A 16,836-nucleotide genomic window follows, 5' to 3' on the forward strand; every position below is an offset into this window, starting at 1 on the left:
TACAATTGTTTTTTCTGAAGAAGGGCCCAGGCCCGAAACGTCAGCCTTCCTGCTCCTCCGATGCTGCTTGGCCTGCGGTGTCCACCCGGCTCCACACCGTGTATTCGCAGATAATTGTCCAAGTTGTATTTGTGTCTCACTGGTCATTGTGAGGGCTTTATCCCAGTATTCATCGCAGAACAGCCTCACTACCTCACCTCATCTGTTTCCTTTCCTTTTCATAGAACCCCTACAGTATGGAAACAGGCCCTTTGGCACAACAAGTCCACAGCGACCCTCAGAGCATCCCACTGACACCCATTCCCCTCCAATCCACACATCCCTGGGCACTATGGGTAATTTAGCGCAGCCAATCCACACTAACCTGCACATCCCTGGGCACTATGGGTAATTTAGCACGGCCAATCCACACTAACCTGCACATCCCTGGGCACTATGGGTAATTTAGCACAGCCAATCCACCCCAACCCGCACATCCCTGGGAACTATGGGTAATTTAGCACGGCCAATCCCCCCTAACCTGCACATCCCTGGGCACTATGGGTAATTTAGCATGGCCAATCCCCCCTAACCTGCACATCCCTGGGCACTATGGGTAATTTAGCACGGCCAATCCACCCTAACCTGCACATCCCTGGGCACTATGGGTAATTTAGCACGGCCAACGCACCCTAACCTGCACATCCCTGGGCACTATGGGTAATTTAGCACGGCCAATCCACCCTAACCTGCACATCCCTGGGCACTATGGGTAATTTAGCGCAGCCAATCCACACTAACCTGCACATCCCTGGGTACTAAGGGTAATTGAGCACAGCCAATCCACCCTAACCCGCACATCCCTGGGCACTATGGGTAATTTAGCATGGCCAATCCACCCTAACCTGTACATCCCTGGGCACTATGGGTAATTTAGCACGGCCAATCCACCCTAACCTGCACATCCCTAGGCACTATGGGTAATTTAGCATGGCCAATCCACCCTAACCTGCACATCCCTGGGCACTATGGGTAATTTAGCATGGCCAATCCACCCTAACCTGCACATCCCTGGGAACTATGGGTAATTTAGCACGGCCAATCCACCCTAACCTGCACATCCCTGGGCACTATGGGTAATTTAGCACGGCCAATCCACCCTAACCTGCACATCCCTGGGCACTATGGGTAATTTAGCACGGCCAATCCACCCTAACCTGCACATCCCTGGGCACTATGGGTAATTTAGCATGGCCAATCCACCCTAACCTGCACATCCCTGGGCACTATGGGTAATTTAGCACGGCCAATCCACCCTAACCTGCACATCCCTGGGAACTATGGGTAATTTAGCACGGCCAATCCACCCTAACCTGCACATCCCTGGGAACTATGGGTAATTTAGCACGGCCAATCCACCCTTACCTGCGCATCTTTGGACCGTGGGAGGAAACACACGCAGACACGGGGAGAATGTGCGATTGTCACACAGACAGTCGCCCGAGGGTGGAATCGAACCCGGGTCTCTGAGGCAGCAGTGCTAACCGCTGAGCCACCGTGCCGACCGTCTTTTTTTAAGAGCACGGCTGACCGCAGCGGGGTGGGGGCAGGGGCGAGGGGAGGGGTTAATGCTGTCGTCTCAGACTCGAAAGCCGTGGGTTCAAGCTCAGCTCTAGAGACGTGGGCTCAGATCCAAGGCTGGCACTCAGCCAGGTATAGGCATTGAAGGAAATGGTAGTGTCACTACCTCTGAGGCAGGGGACCCCTGGGTTCATCTCCCACCTGCTCCAGAGGGGTGTGCAGTACTGAGGGAGGGCCGCACTGTCGGAGGTGCCATCTTTCAGATGGGGTTTCAAATCGTCCTGACTCCTCTCAGCTCAGTGTAGAAGATCCCATTGTTTTGAAGGACGGTAGAGGAGCTCCCCCTGGTGTCCAGGCCAATAATTACCCCTCAGCCAGCACCACTTTGTCAGGAGTGAAAGAACTGCAGACGCTGTAAATCAGGAACAGAAACTGAAGTTGCTGGAAAAGCTCAGCAGGTCTGGAAGCATTTGTGAAAGGAAAATCAGAGTTAACATTTTGGATCTGGTGGCCCTTCCTCAGAACTTTGTAGGAACTTGCTGTGCTGAAATTTGACTGTTTATTACACAGTATACATGCTTCAGAAAGTACTTTATAGACTGTAAGACGCTTTACAGCATCCTGTGGTTGTGAGTGGCGCTATATAAGTGCAGATCAGATGTAGCATCACCGGACCTGAAACGTTAACTCTGCTTTCTCTCCACAGATGGCTGCCAGACCTGCTGAGTTTCTTCTGCAATTCCTGCTTTTGTTTCACATCTTTAGTATTCTCAGTTCTTCTTTTTACCCTGCTATATATAAATCAGGATTTCGGACTGAATCCGGATGTTTTTCCATTCAAATTAATCCGTTACTCCATTTTTCCACTTTCCCCATTATCCACATTGTCTTGAGGCTGAATAGGCTGGGGTTATTTTCCCCGGAGCGTCGGAGGCTGAGGGGTGACCTTTTAGAGGCTTATAAAGCCATGAGGGGCATGGATGGGGTGAAGAGACAAGGTCTTTTCCCCAGGGCAGGGGAGAGACCAAAACTAGAGGGAATAGGTTTAAGGTGAGAGGGGAAAGGTTTAAAAGGGACCTGAGGGGCAACATTTTCACACAGAGGGTGGTGCGTGTATGGAATGAGCTGCCAGAGGAAGTGGTGGAGGCTGGTACAGTTACAGCATTTAAGAGGCACCTGGATGGGTACAGGAAGAGGAATATGGGCCAAATGGGGCTAGATTAATTTAGGATATCTGGTCAGCATGAGTGAGTTGGGCCGAAGGGTCTGTTTCTGTGTTGCATATCTGTATGCTCGTGTCCCTGACAGCTGATCACTTCTTCAGATCATTTCCTAAGCAGTCTGTTCCGAGATGTTATTATACACCTCTGCATCAGGTGGGATTTGAACCTGAGCCCTCCCTGCTCAGAAGCAGGGACACTGCCACTGCACCACTAGTGCAGCTGGTCACTTGTTTAAAAATACCTGCTGGGACTGAGTGGAAAATTGCAAATTGAATGCCAAAAAACCCAGCTTTAAATGGTGTTTTAAAGAAAGCACCTCTTACTGTCAAAGAGACAGACCAGTCAGCATTTTTTTAGAATATTATTGCCAGGGATGTGATTAAACGCAAACAGGTAAAAAAATAAAATGAAATTGACTCGCTCTCCCTTTTGAGTCGTGGGAATCACTCGACTTGGAAAGGCAACGCTGCTGTAGCCAAGGTTTTTGTGAACCAAGTCATTAAAAGACCCTTTGAGAGTTCCTTTCTGTTGTTGAGTGCCCTGGAGGTGAAATAACGAGCCTGTTGCGAAAGGTTCTTTTGAAAATGTCGGGAAACATTGTCCCGCTGTGTGGTTCTGAAATCCTTACTGACGTCCTGTGCCTTTCAAACCCTTACTGTAAAGTGCATTGAACTGTGCAGGGAAGTGATCGAGACGCAGGAGTTTGATAACTGAGGAACTGCTCATTTCAGCTGCCAGATCAGACTCATAACCCGCTTAGCCTGGTTGAGTCATTTGAGGTGTGTGTCAGCAAATTTTGCACGGAAGAGTCGTAGCACAGACAGATGCCGTGTGACCCATCCTTTCTGTGCTAGCCCCCTGAGGGAATTGTTCACCTCATGTTATCTCTGCACCTTTCTCCTTTTCAGACGGTGATACAGTTGCTTCTTGAAAGCCCTGATTGGAGATACCTCCTTAATGATAATATGCCTTCGGATTTGGAGCAGGAGGAGGCTATTCAGCCCCTTGAGGCTGTTCTGCTATTCAATGGCTGATCGCATCCCAGCTTCAACGCCACTTTCCTGCCTGCTGTCTATATCCATTTAACCTGTCACTAAATAAAAATCTGAGATAACCAGGTGGAGAGCTGGATGAACACAGCAGGTCCAGCAGCATCAGAGGAGCAGGAAAGCTGACGTTTCAGGTCTAAACGCTTCTTCAGAAAAAGATCACTAAATAAATATCTACCTCATCCTTAAATTTACTCAGCATTCACAGCACTGTGAGGGAGTGAGTTCCACACAGTGAAGGCCCTTTGAGAGAAGTAATTTCTCCTCCTTTCTGCTTCAAATCTGCTTCCCCTTACCTGCAAACTGTCACGTCTCACTTTCCAGATTGCTCCGTAACAGGAAGCATCCTCTTTCCATCTGCTTTCTCCAGTAAGTTTGGTTTCTCCCGATCTGCTCTGTCCCGATGCCTGGTGGGTTTTGAACACCTCAGTCGAATCTCGACTTGACCCTAGTAGTCAACGGCCCCACCCGTCCACCTTCTCCGGACCACCTTTTGAACTGAGGACCCTCATTGTCCAAACCATTCTCTCCTACTGTTTCTAGAACATAGAACAGTACAGCACAGTACAGGCCCTTCAGCCCACCATGTTGTGCCGAATTTTTACCCTAAACCTAAGGCCTATCTAACCCCCACCCCTACCTTATACTATCACCCATATTGTATCTAATAGCCACTTAAATGCCCCTAATGAGGCCAACTCCTCTACGCTCTCCGGCAAGGCATTCCACGCCCCGACCACTCTCTGAGTAAAGAACCTGCCTCTGATGCCTCCCCTGTATCTACCTCCGCTCACTTTAAAACCCTGCCCACTGTTTCTGCACTGTCCCTCCGAGTTCTCCCACCGCCCTCGTTAACTGATCTCTTGTTGCCTCTGTCCGACCCCCAGGACCTTATTGTGGACCAAACCATAGAGAAAGTTTCGTTCTGTGCTCCTGACCGTAACTATGACAAGGCCTTTTCGTATATCTGCCGTGACGGTACCGCGAGGCGATGGATCTGTCACTGTTTTATGGCTCTGAAAGATTCGGTAAGGAACACCTCACATTTAAACTTCCCGCGGAATTCAACACCCTCCAATGGGGTCCTCCGTGGATTTCTATGACCCCCCAGCCATCCCCCCACAACCCTTGGAGCTCTCAACCTCCAAATCCAGCCTCCTGCATGTCTGCCATGTTGAACCTCTTCAGTATTGGCGACTGCGCCCTCAGCTACTGGGCTCCAAGCTCCAGAACTCCCTCCTAAAGCACTCACCTCTCTCTCCCCCCCACCATGTCTCACTCTCTTTACTCTCCATCCCCCCCACTTCACTTTCTCTCCCTCCTTCGCTCCTCTCCACATCACTCTCTCTCTCTCTCTCTTCACCTCTCGCTCTCTCTGTCTCCCCATCTTGTGCTTTTCCCTCTCTCCCTGCCCCCTCCTCACTCCTCCCACCCATCCCCACCTCTCCTGCCCCCACTCTCTCACCCCATCTCCCCCTGAGCTCTGCCTCTCCAATGACTGCCCAGTGTGCCCTGAAGTAACGCCCCCCCCACTGTTTCCCCTGTATTAACCCCGGCAGTGTGCCCTGTATAACCCCCCCCCCCCAGCTGTGTGCCTTGTATAACCCCACCCCACTGGCGGTGTGCCCTGTATAACCCCCCCCACCCAGCTGTGTGCCTTGTATAACCCCACCCCACTGGCGGTGTGCCCTGTATAACCCCCCCCCCCCCAGCTGTGTGCCTTGTATAACCCCACCCCACTGGCGGTGTGCCCTGTATAACCCCCCCCCCCCAGCTGTGTGCCTTGTATAACCCCACCCCACTGGCGGTGTGCCCTGTATAACCGCCCCCCCCCAGCTGTGTGCCTTGTATAACCCCACCCCACTGGCGGTGTGCCCTGTATAACCCCCCCCCCCCCCAGCTGTGTGCCTTGTATAACCCCACCCCACTGGCGGTGTGCCCTGTATAACCCCCCCCCCCAGCTGTGTGCCCTGTATAACCCCCCTGACGTTGTGCCCTGTATAACCCCCTCCCCGGAGGTGTGCCCTGTATAACCCCCCCACTGGTGGTGTGCCCTGTATAAACACCCTCCCGCCGGCGGTGTGCCCTGTATAACTCCCCCCAGGTGGTGTGCCCTGTATAACCCCCCCCCAACCGGGCGGTGTGCCCTGTATAACCCCCCCCCCCACCGGGCGGTGTGCCCTGTGTAACTTCCCCCCCCCACCAGGCGGTGTGCCCTGTATAACCCCCCCCCCCCCCCACAGCGATGTGCCCTGTATAACCCCCCCCCGCCGGTGATGTGCCCTGTATAACTCCCCCCAGGTGGTGTGCCCTGTATAACCCCCCCCCAACCAGGCGGTGTGCCCTGTATAACCCACCCCACCGGCCGGTGTGCCCTGTATAACTTTCCCCCCCCCACCAGGCGGTGTGCCCTGTATAACCCCCCCCCCCCCACAGCGATGTGCCCTGTATAACCCCCCCCCCGGCCGTGTGCCCTGTTGCAGGGGGAGCGCCTCAGCCATGCCGTGGGCTGTGCGTTTGCTGCCTGCTTGGAGCGGAAGCAGAGGCGGGAGAAGGAGTGTGGGGTCACAGCTTCCTTCGATGCCAGCCGGACAAGCTTCACTCGGGAAGGCTCCTTCCGAGTCACCACGGCCTCACAGCACGCCGAGCGAGAGGACGCCATCAAGCAACGGCAGGACAAGACCAAAGGTAACACTGTGCTGGGGGTTTGGGGGGTGGAGGGGAACCACACAGGGATCGGGGGCTTGTCTACAAACATAACAAATCCCTCTGAACCTGCTGTTTAATAAGATCACAGAAAGCAAATCCAGAATTAAGAGTCTAATGATGACCGTGACTCAATTGTCGATTGTTGGGAAAAACCCATCTGGTTCACTAATGTCCTTTAGGGAAGGAAACTGCCATCCTTACCTGGTCTGGCCTACATGTGACTCCAGACCCACAGCAACGTGGTTGACTCTTAACCTTAACACCCTCTGGGCAATTAGGGATGGGCAATAAATGCTGCCTGGCCAGTGATGCCCTCATCCTCTTAATGAATGCAAAGCCAAAGCTCATCCACTTTCCCCCAATTACCTTTCACCTCCCCTTGTTTTACGAGAATCTATCTTTAAGAATACTCAAGGACTCTACTTCCTTTTGCGGCAGAGTTCCAAAGGCACGTGACCCTCTGAGGGAGAAAAGAAATTCCCCTCGTCCCTGTCTCCAGTGATACCCATCTTAATTAGAGACCCCTAGTTCTGGATTCTCCCTCTAGGGGAGACACCCCCTCTGTATCCTGATGGTCAGAACCACTTAGGATCTTCTACATTTCAATCAAGCCACCCTCTTACTTTTCTAAGCTCCAGTGGGTACAAGTCCAGTCCGTTCTAATTCTGGGTATTAACTCGATAAATCTTCTCTGAACTGTATCCAATTCAATTATGTCCCTCCTCTGGAAAAAGTGACCCATCCTGTACAGAGAATGGTAAGGTCCTGGCGAGTGTTGCTGAACAAAGAGACCTTAGAGCGCAGGGTCATAGTTCCTTGAAAGTGGAGTTGCAGGTAGACAGGGCGGTGAGGAAGGTGTTTGCTACGCTGGCGTTTATTGGTCAGTGCATTGAGCACAGGAGTTTGGAGGGTCATGTTGCGGCTGTACAGGACATTGATCAGGCCACTTTTGGAATACTGTGTTCAATCCCGGTCTCCCTGCTATAGGAAGGATGTTGTGAAACTTGAAAGGGTTCAGAAAAGATTTACAAGGATTTTGCTGGGGTTGGAGGGGGAAAGATTTAAAAGGGACCTGAGGGGCATCTTTTTCACACAGAGGGTGGTGCGTGTATGGAATGAGCTGCCAGAAGAAGGGGAGGAGGCTGGTACAGTTACAGCATTTAAAAGGCATCTGGATGGGGACATGGATAGGAAGGGTTTAGAGGGATATGGGCCAAATGCTGGCAAATGGGACTAGATTAATTTAGGATATCTGGTCAGCATGGATGAGTTGGACCGAAGGGCCTGTTTCTGTGCTGTACTTCTCTATGTGCTCTCCCAGAGCACTGTAGAGCTGATGTATAATCATATTATGATAAATGAAATATTCTACTCACTTCCCCTGATCGACTGCTGTCCCTGTAAATTAAATTTAGTGTTTTATGCACAAGGACACCCAGACATCTCAGCATCTCAGATCTCATCCCACATTAGGGGAGCTCCCTCTGCAAGTACTTGACTAATTTAGCACGGTGTAAAACAACTATTTTACATCACAGAGACAGTAGGAAACACAGATACTGGACAATCCGAGATAACAAGGTGTAGCGCTGAAGGAACACAGCAGGCCCAGCAGCATCAGAGGAGCAGGAAAGCTGGCATTTCGGGTCGAGACCCTTCCTGATGCTGTCTGACCTGCTGTGTTTATCCAGCTCTACATCTTGTTATCTCTATTTTATATCACAAGCCACTTTCACTTTATTCTTCCATGAGATGTGGGCATCAATGGCTAGGTCAGCAATTGTTTCCAATCCCTAATTGCCCCTTGGAACCGAATGGCTCGCTAATGGCAATTTCAGAGCCAGGCACATGGTTGTGGGTTTGGAGTCACATATCAGCCCAGAACGGGTAGAGAGGCAGAATTCCCTCCCTAAAGGGCATTTTAGTGAACCAGCTCGGTTTTGGAAAACAATCTGTGATAGCTTCTTGGTCATCACCATGGAGACTAGCTTTAAATCCCAGCTTTTCTAATTGAATCTAAATCCCACCAGGTGCTGAGGTGGGATTGGAACCTGTGTCCCCCAGGTCTCTGGATCACTAACCCAGAGACATTACCACTGTGTCGTTGGTAAGAGGGGGAGTTAGCCCAGCTCAGAGTACTGATGGTGGGACCCTCTCCCAGAACCTCTCATCGTTTCAGGAGGTAGGAGCAGGTGTATGCCATTCGGCCCCCAAGCCTGGTCCTGCTGTTCTTGACTTCCTTGATCAATCTTCCACCCGAACTTGACATTCGCAAACTGTCTCATTTAACCAAACTCCAAGAACCTCCATCTTCAACCTACTCAATGTCTGAATGTTTGGTGGGTCCAGGGACCTGATCCCCTTCCCTGAACCATAAGGACGTCCAAAGAGAGCCAAACTCCCCACCTTTGTGTAAATCTGTGACCCGGTGCCAGGAGGTTGTGTGGGGCGGAGGGGAGGCAGAGCAGGGGGGTGCTGGGTTGGTGTTGAGGAGGGTCACTGATGTTCTGCCTCTTGTCCCCGCAGCTGAGATGGTGGTGGCGGGCAGCCCAGTTCCAGGCTCGGGACCCCCCAATCTGCCCCCCGGCGGCTCCCCTCCGCAAGGGGAGGGCTCGCCTGTGGACAAGAGCGATCCCAATTACCAGCACGCCATCCCGCGGCGGCACGCACCCCTGGAGCAGCTGGTGAGGCAAGGGTCCTTCCGCGGTTTCCCAGCCCTCAGCCAGAAAAACTCGCCGTTTAAGCGCCAGCTCTCCCTCCGACTGAATGAGCTGCCATCCACTCTGCAGAGGAAGACCTCAGACTTCCAGGTGAAGAGCCCAGGTGAGGACGGCCAGGGCTGAGTTGACCCGCTGCGAGGCTCCTTGCTCGCCAGAGGTCCTGGGGTAAAAGGGGATGGGGGGATTGGTTTGTCTTTGGGGAGGGGCAAGGATGCTGTTAGGTCACAGAGGGCCCTGGGATCTCACAGGAGGATAGAAAAGACACAGAGGGACGAAGGGCCATTTCCTGCACGGCGCTCCCCCCCCCCCCCCATTTCTGAAGGGGAGGTGGTGCACATGGCGGTGCAGGAGGCTAATTTTTTTTTGCTGGGAGGTGAACTGACCCTCCCCGCTCTTTCGCCAAAATCTCAGGATTGGGACCAATTTACAAACTTCAGCTGATTGGTCAGAGCGGACCTTTGGGGGAGGGGGGTTGGGGTGGGACCCCAATGGAGGTCAGACGGTGTCAGGGTCCAGGGAGTTGGCGGGGGGAGCTGTTGGTGGTCAGGGATGGATTTGGAGGAGGAAGGGGGAGGGGATTGGGTCATGGGTGGGTTTGGAGGGGGAGTGGGGGGCGGGGATTGGGTCAGGGGTGGGTTTAGAGGGGGAATGGGGGAGGGGATTGGGTCAGGGATGAGTTTGGAGGGGGAAGGGGGGGCGGGGATTGGGTCAGGGATGGGTTTGGAGGGGGAAGGGGAGAAGGGATTGGGGCAGGGATGGGTTTGGAGGGGGAATGGGGGAGGGGATTGGGTCAGGGATGGGTTTGGAGGGGGAAGGGGAGAAGGGATTGGGTCAGGGGTGGGTTTAGAGGGGGAATGGGGGAGGGGATTGGGCCAAAGATGGGTTTGGAGGGTGAAGGGGGGAGGGGGTTGGGCCAGGGATGGGTTTGGAAGGGGAAGGGGAGAAGGGATTGGGTCAGTGATGAGTTTGGAGGGGGAACGGGAGAAGGGATTGGGTCAGGGATGGGATTGGAGTGGGAATGGGGGAAGGGATTGGGTCAGGGAGTGGTTTGGAGGAGAAAGGGGGAGGAGATTGGGTCAGAGATGAGTTTGGAGGGGGAAGGGAAGAGGGGATTGGGTCAGAGATGGGTTTGGAGGGGGAAGTGGGGAGGGGATTGGGCCAGGGATGGGTTTGGAGGGGGAAGGGGAGAAGGGATTGGGGCAGGGATGGGGATGGAGGGGGAAGGGGAGAGGGGATTGGGTCAGGGATGGGTTTGGAGGGGGAAGTGGGGAGGGGATTGGGCCTGGGATGGGTTTGGAGGGGAAAGGGGAGAAGGGATTGGGGCAGGGATGGGTTTGGAGGGGGAATGGGGGAGGGGATTGGGTCATGGATGGGTTTGGAGGGGGAAGGGGAGAAGGGATTGGGGCAGGGATGGGTTTGGAGGGGGAAGGGGAGAAGGGATTGGGTCAGGGATGGGTTTGGAGGGGGAAGGGTAGAAGGGATTGGGGCAGGGATGGGTTTGGAGGGGGTAGGGGAGAAGGGATTGGGTCAGGGATGGGTTTGGAGGGGGTAGGGGAGAAGGGATTGGGTCAGGGATGGGTTTGGAGGGGGAAGGGGAGAAGGGATAGGGGCTGGGATGGGTTTGGAGAGGGAAGGGAGTAGGGATTGGGGCAGGGATGGGTTTGTAGGAGGAAGGGGAGAAGGGATTGGGGCAGGGATGGGTTTGGATGGGGAAGAGGGTAGGAATTGGGGCAGGGATGGGTTTGGACGGGGAGGGGATTGGGGCAGGGATGGGTTTGGAGGCGTCCGGGGGTTCGGGATCCAGAGGTTTGGGGTTCCGGGGTTGGCATCGTGGTCGGGGTGAGTGCTCACCCTGTGGGTATAACTTAATTTCCTCTCTCTCCCCGCTACTGTTCCAGTGCCCGAGTTTGACCTCTCACCCTCCAATGAGCCTGAGAACATCAGTACCGTCTGCTCGCAGGGAGACTCCACCTCGGCCAAACCTCCATCCGACCCATTCTCCTCCACAACAGGCACTGGCTCGATCCCAGCAGCTGCTCCAATACTGCACCCCCATGTTCCTCAGGGTGAGGGTCTGCGCTCTGTGTCCTGGTAAACAACATCCTGTAGGAGGGAGTAGTGCAGTGGGGAGGGGGCAGTGCAGTGGGGAGGGGGCAGTGCAGTGGGGAGGGGGCAGTGCTGTGGGGAGGGGGCAGTGCAGTGGGGAGGTGGCAGTGCTGTGGGGAGGGGGCAGTGCAGTGGGGAGGGGGCTGTGCAGTGGGAGGGAGGAAGTGCTGTGGGGAGGGGGCAGTGCAGTGGGGAGGGAGGGGCCTATGGAGTAGAAACAGCTCAGAGTCTACAAGCTGTGCTGGAGAAAATCTGTGTAAACCCCTTGTACAGTGTGTCACTTGCACAGAACACACTCAGTCACACCCACACCGTACACAAACTCACTCACGTACACACACACACACACACACACACACACACAGCCTCTCTCTCTCTCACACACACTCACTCACGTACTCTCTCACACACACACACACAGCCTCTCTCTCTCTCTCTCTCACACACACACACACACACACACACACACACACACACACACACACACACACACACACACACTCACAGACACATTCTCTTTCTCTCTCTCTTGCACACAATTGGAACAAACAGTCTAGAGCGATGAGAAACGGACGAACTGGGAGGCTATTTCAGACGAGATTTGAAGTAGATTTTTTATTCAGGTAACCGAGAGCTTGGACAGAAGGGCAGGGAGAAGGGGGAAGAGAGAGACAGAAGATGCTTGTGGATGAGATTCCAGATCTTGGGCACTAAGGCAGCAGGAGGTAAACCTGTCAATGGTGGAGTGATTGAACTGGATACTCGAGCGGATTGGACAGGGAGAGCTCAGAGAATTTTTTTAGTTCATTCATGGGACATTCCCAAGAAAGCCGAGTGCCTGGAGGGAAAGGAAAGGGAATCTGTAACACAGGGGGGTGCAGGAATGTGAATGAATGTCCCTTTAGAAATGATCGGGTGACTGATCGTTTATTTTGCTTTTTGCTAGGGAACGGAGGAGGAGGTGGTTGGGGGGGCGTATCCACAGCGACGGCAGGTAACTCCACTTTCCAGCCGAGCCACCGGAGAACGCCCTCGGAGGCTGAGCGCTGGCTGCAGGAGGTGGCGAAGACAGCGAGAGCCCAGCAGCAGCAGATCCTGCCTCCTCTGGCTCCCACCGCCATGCCAGTTCCCACAGGCCTCCCTGCCTCGGCGACGCCATTCATCGGCACGGCTGCCCCAGTCAACCTGTTTGGACCACCACCGTCCTTTGCGACCTACGCCCCCGGCCTGACCAATGGGTCCCCGTCCCCTTACCCGGCCCCCAGCGTACCAGTTGTGGGAATCACGCCCTCGCAAATGGTGGCCAACGTCTTCGGCAGCGCCCAGCAGGCCCCCCTTAGCAACCAGGGCTTCTCCAGCAGGGCTGTCCCCTTCGCGCCTGCTTTCGGCATCACCGCCGCGGCCGCCTCATCTCCCGCCACCGCGGCCCACAACCAGCCCAGGCCCCCTCAGCCTCTCGGAGGGGCTCCGGCCCCGAGCCGGCCAGGAGTCACCATGGGCCCTGGAGCCTGGCCCCCTGAACCCATGGGCCAGGAGGCTGACCAGTTTGAGGCCCAGTGGGCCGCTTTGGAGACCAAGTCCCAGGCCCGGCTTGGAACCACTCTACCGACCAACCCCTTTTCTACCGACTTACAGAAAACATTCGAGATCCAGCTATAAAGGAGCGAGAGGATGCGTTTTTATTTTCTAAAAACAGGAAAAAAAAATGAAGAAGAGACTCTTTGAACTGAGCTGTATAACCACTAAGAAACATTTATATTTTTCGTTTGAGAAGTGCCGCAGTTGATGTGGTGATGGAGAGAGAGAGAGAGAGAGAGGAGGCTTCAGTTTGTTCTCTAACCTGAATATGTCGTCGTATTGGGTCATTCTGGTTTGTGGGTGGGGTCCGCGGATGCCCATCTCTGCCAGGGAGTGGCCAGAGAACAGGCATTGTGGGCAACTGAAGGGTGGGTTCAATCTGACCAGGTAGCACCCACCCCTCATCCCCCAATCCCGTCCTGAGAGACCCAAAGGAGAGAGTCAGAGCGGGGAAACATTCACATTTAGGGGGTTTGTACACGAACCTGGACACACAAAGCATTCCTGACTCCATGCCACCCCCCCCTCCCGATCTCATTCTCCCTCACCCCCATCCCAACTCCCCCACTGGCTTACTCCACTCCCTCCATGACCACCCCCCCCATCCCTGTCCCAACCCCTCCAACATTTCTTTTCCAAACGCCCCCCCAACCTCTCCATGAATGCATTCCACCCCCCACTTTGCCCCAATCCCACCCCCTCCACCATCTCATTCCACACCCCTCCACAATGCCAACCTCTTTACCCCCATCTCAAGCCCTCCACCACCTCATTCCCTGCCCCTGTCCCCACCTCACCCCTTCTGCCATCCCATACCAATGCCCTCACCCCCATCTCAGCTCCTTTGCCATCTCATACCAACCCCCTAACCCATCCCAAACCTTCCACCATCTCCATCCCACCCCCTCCTATGACCCCGTACCTCCTCGCCCCTATCTCAAGCCCTCCCTCCCACCTCATCTCCACCCACTGTCCTCATCTTACACCCTCCACCATCTCATATCAACCCCTCACCCTCAGCACCTCAGTCCACTCCCCCTGCCCTCCGTCTCCTGTCCTCTGCCATCTCATGCTACCCCATGCTCCCTCACCCCTATCCCACACACACCCCTCCCCCCAGCATCTCAGTCAACTCGCCTCTGCTACTATCTCCCACCCATTCCCGAAAAAAATCCATGGGACTGGACATTGAGCCAATCAAAGGGAGTACGTGAGGATTTCCTTCTTTAATTGAGACTTTATATTCCATGACTATAACGCACCCATCCCCCACATCCCTTCACACCCTACTGGACTTGCCACCCCCTTTCGTTACCACGGTTACAGCCTGGTTTTGTGGGCAGGGGTACCTGGTTTTGTTGCAATTTGAAAAAATGAGGGGTCACCAGAAATGTGGAGATGATTTTCATTGTCCCAGGGGTCAGTGGATCTTCGGAGCTCCCTCCGTCAAAGGGTGGGGAGCAGAGACCCTGGAATATTTTGAAGGCAGCATGAGAAGGGCTTTTGTTGATCGAGAGGTGAAAGATTATCGGGGAATAGGCAGGAACGTGAAGGAGTCAGGTCATTTGTTATCTTAAGGGATAGTGGAGAGGAGTGAATAGCTTCTAGCTCTTCATTCATACATCTGTAAGTGAGGCTCAGATTTGCTGCTTTAAAGGAAAATGCATACCAACCCTTTAGGATTGCGAGGCGCAGGGAACCAATCCGAGGGGTCGGGGAACCCGCTTCCTCCAGGACTGCATTTGTGTGGCGCCGTCTGCCCCTGAGGAGAGGCAGTCAGTGATGGCCGAACGAGCCAGGGAGCTGGCTACAAAGGCAGCGACAGTCATCTCTCACAGGCCAAGCATTTGGTGTGACATGTCGCCCTTCTGATAGGCTTGACCCATCCCACATACTGAATCTCGTCGGGGGTGGGCGGCACGGTTTGGTGCGGAATAGGCCCAGTGATGAGTTTGAAATCGCAGTCGGGTCAACTTTCCCACAATGCGAGGAGCGTAACGTGCCGCGTCCCCACTCCGGCCCATGAGCCGGTCCCATCAGGGACAGGTTTTCCGGGAATTGACCCTGTCGGTTGGGAGCTAGGCCGGAGTGAGCGGGCCGACTGGCGGCTAGAGTGCTCGCTGCTGGGATTCTGCTTCGCTGAAAGGGCATCACTTCTTTTGGAAAGGGGACAGACCCACTCACATCGCCCTCCCTGTCCCCACATCCACAACCCCCAACCCCCACGCACGCCCCCACCCACCTACCTACCTGAGCTTCTGAGAACTTTGGCCATTGGCTAGGCCCTAATGAGGTTCTCCTCTACCTCATGAAAACTTTTCCTGTCTTTGAGTTGGAATTTTTTTGAAATGAACCCCCCCCCCCAACCAAACCCCTCAATTATTTGCAGAGACTGTGAGAAGCGAGGTGAGCTGGGTGTCATGTCCCCCATCGGGGGCCAGAGTGAGTTTCTTTACAGCTGCCTGGAAGCAGTAGTTCATTTCTTTCTCAGGGACAAGAGATGCAGGTTGCTGGAAAAAACACAGCAGGCCTGGCAGCGCCTGTGGAGAGGAAATCAGAGTTTTGGGTTCGGTGACCCTTCCTCAGAGAATGGACCTTTCTGAGGAAGGGTCACTGAACCTGAAATTCTGATTTCCTCTCCACAGGCGCCTCTGGGCCTGCTGTCCATTGTAACTGTTCCCACAGCCGTCACTTCCTCAGGAAGTTTATTCCACAACAAAACCAGCCTCTGTGTAAAAAAAAACCCTCGTATCCTTTTTAAATCTCTCACCTTAAAAATGTGCCCCTAGTCTTGAAATCCCCCATCGTAGGGAAAAGACACCGACCACTAACGCTATCTATACACCTCACGATTTTATAGACCTTTATAAAGGCCCCTCAACCTCCTAGACTCCAGGGGAAAACGACCCAGCCTCTCCTTATAACTCAAACCCCCCATTCCCAGCAACATCCTGGTAAATCTGAACCCTGTCCAGTTTCTTAATGCCCTTCCTGTAACTGGGCGAGTGGGAATGGGCACAGTGCTCCAGATCTTCCGTTCAGCTTTAAATAAAACTCCGAATTTAGCTCTCAAGGCCTTGATTTAATTAATGCCTCGTCCGACCTTCCCAAATTCCCAGTAAATGTCCTTCTGATTATCGATTCCTGCTGACGGCAGGCATGGACCTGCCCTGCATGATCTAACATTTAAATTATTGAGTGAATGTAAGGGCCGCTGGTATGAATGAAAATGTGTGAAATTAGGTTGGTCGCCATAGTTACATGGATAAGGCTACAAGCTGCCTCTTGGCAGCCTCTGACTGTAAAAGGTCTTTAGTGTTTGAACCGGCACAGTGCATATTTTACCTGGATCAACTTATCTGTTCCCTGACCTATTTAGAAAAACCTAACCTCCAGTGCAGTAACAAGCGATGGTCTGTTGCTGTCATTTGGTTCAATCATACCCCCAGAAGCAACAGCAGATTCTACGTCCACCAATCGTTGCACTGATGGCGAAAGCAAGCTCTGCCCAGATCTGCCAGGATCCCAGGTGATCCTCCGCACCCTCCCTTTCTCTACAATGGGATCGTAGAAGTGACCAACAATCTCAAAAGGCTCCTCCTCCATTGTGAATCGGATTTTCCAAACTTGCTCCAAGGGGTTATTGTGCCTCCCTGGAGCTGGTGGCGTGGCCCAGAGATAGGGAGCTCTATCCCTGTGCTACAAGAACTCCGGAAGTAGAGTAGGGAACACTGCAACTGTTCCACAAAAGACCCTGGTCCCAAGCCTGGAAGCTAATATCCATGGATTTGCAGCTAATTTGGAAAGTGAATAGAGGCGCTCTGGTTAGGATGCTTTCCATAGGGTTGATGTGGACGCGATGGGCTGAATAGCCTGCTTCCTTCAAAGTGT

The 16,836-nt window shown here is 53.7% G+C and overlaps 1 protein-coding gene across 1 annotated transcript in view; it reads left to right on the forward strand.

Annotated features, from left to right (window-relative positions):
• LOC125447695 (numb-like protein) overlaps nt 1-16,433 on the forward strand; it is a 26,673-nt gene extending 10,240 nt beyond the window's left edge. Inside the window, exons 4-8 of the mRNA XM_059640978.1 lie at nt 4,720-4,860; nt 6,316-6,520; nt 9,068-9,364; nt 11,160-11,327; nt 12,314-16,433. Of these exons, the coding sequence (XP_059496961.1) occupies nt 4,720-4,860; nt 6,316-6,520; nt 9,068-9,364; nt 11,160-11,327; nt 12,314-13,026 (1,524 nt within the window). The 3' untranslated portion in view covers nt 13,027-16,433. The remainder of the gene's footprint in view (nt 1-4,719; nt 4,861-6,315; nt 6,521-9,067; nt 9,365-11,159; nt 11,328-12,313) is intronic.
• The last annotated feature ends 403 nt before the right edge of the window (nt 16,434-16,836 follow it).

This window comes from Stegostoma tigrinum, chromosome 39 (assembly GCF_030684315.1).
Source record: "Stegostoma tigrinum isolate sSteTig4 chromosome 39, sSteTig4.hap1, whole genome shotgun sequence".
NCBI lineage: Eukaryota > Metazoa > Chordata > Chondrichthyes > Orectolobiformes > Stegostomatidae > Stegostoma > Stegostoma tigrinum.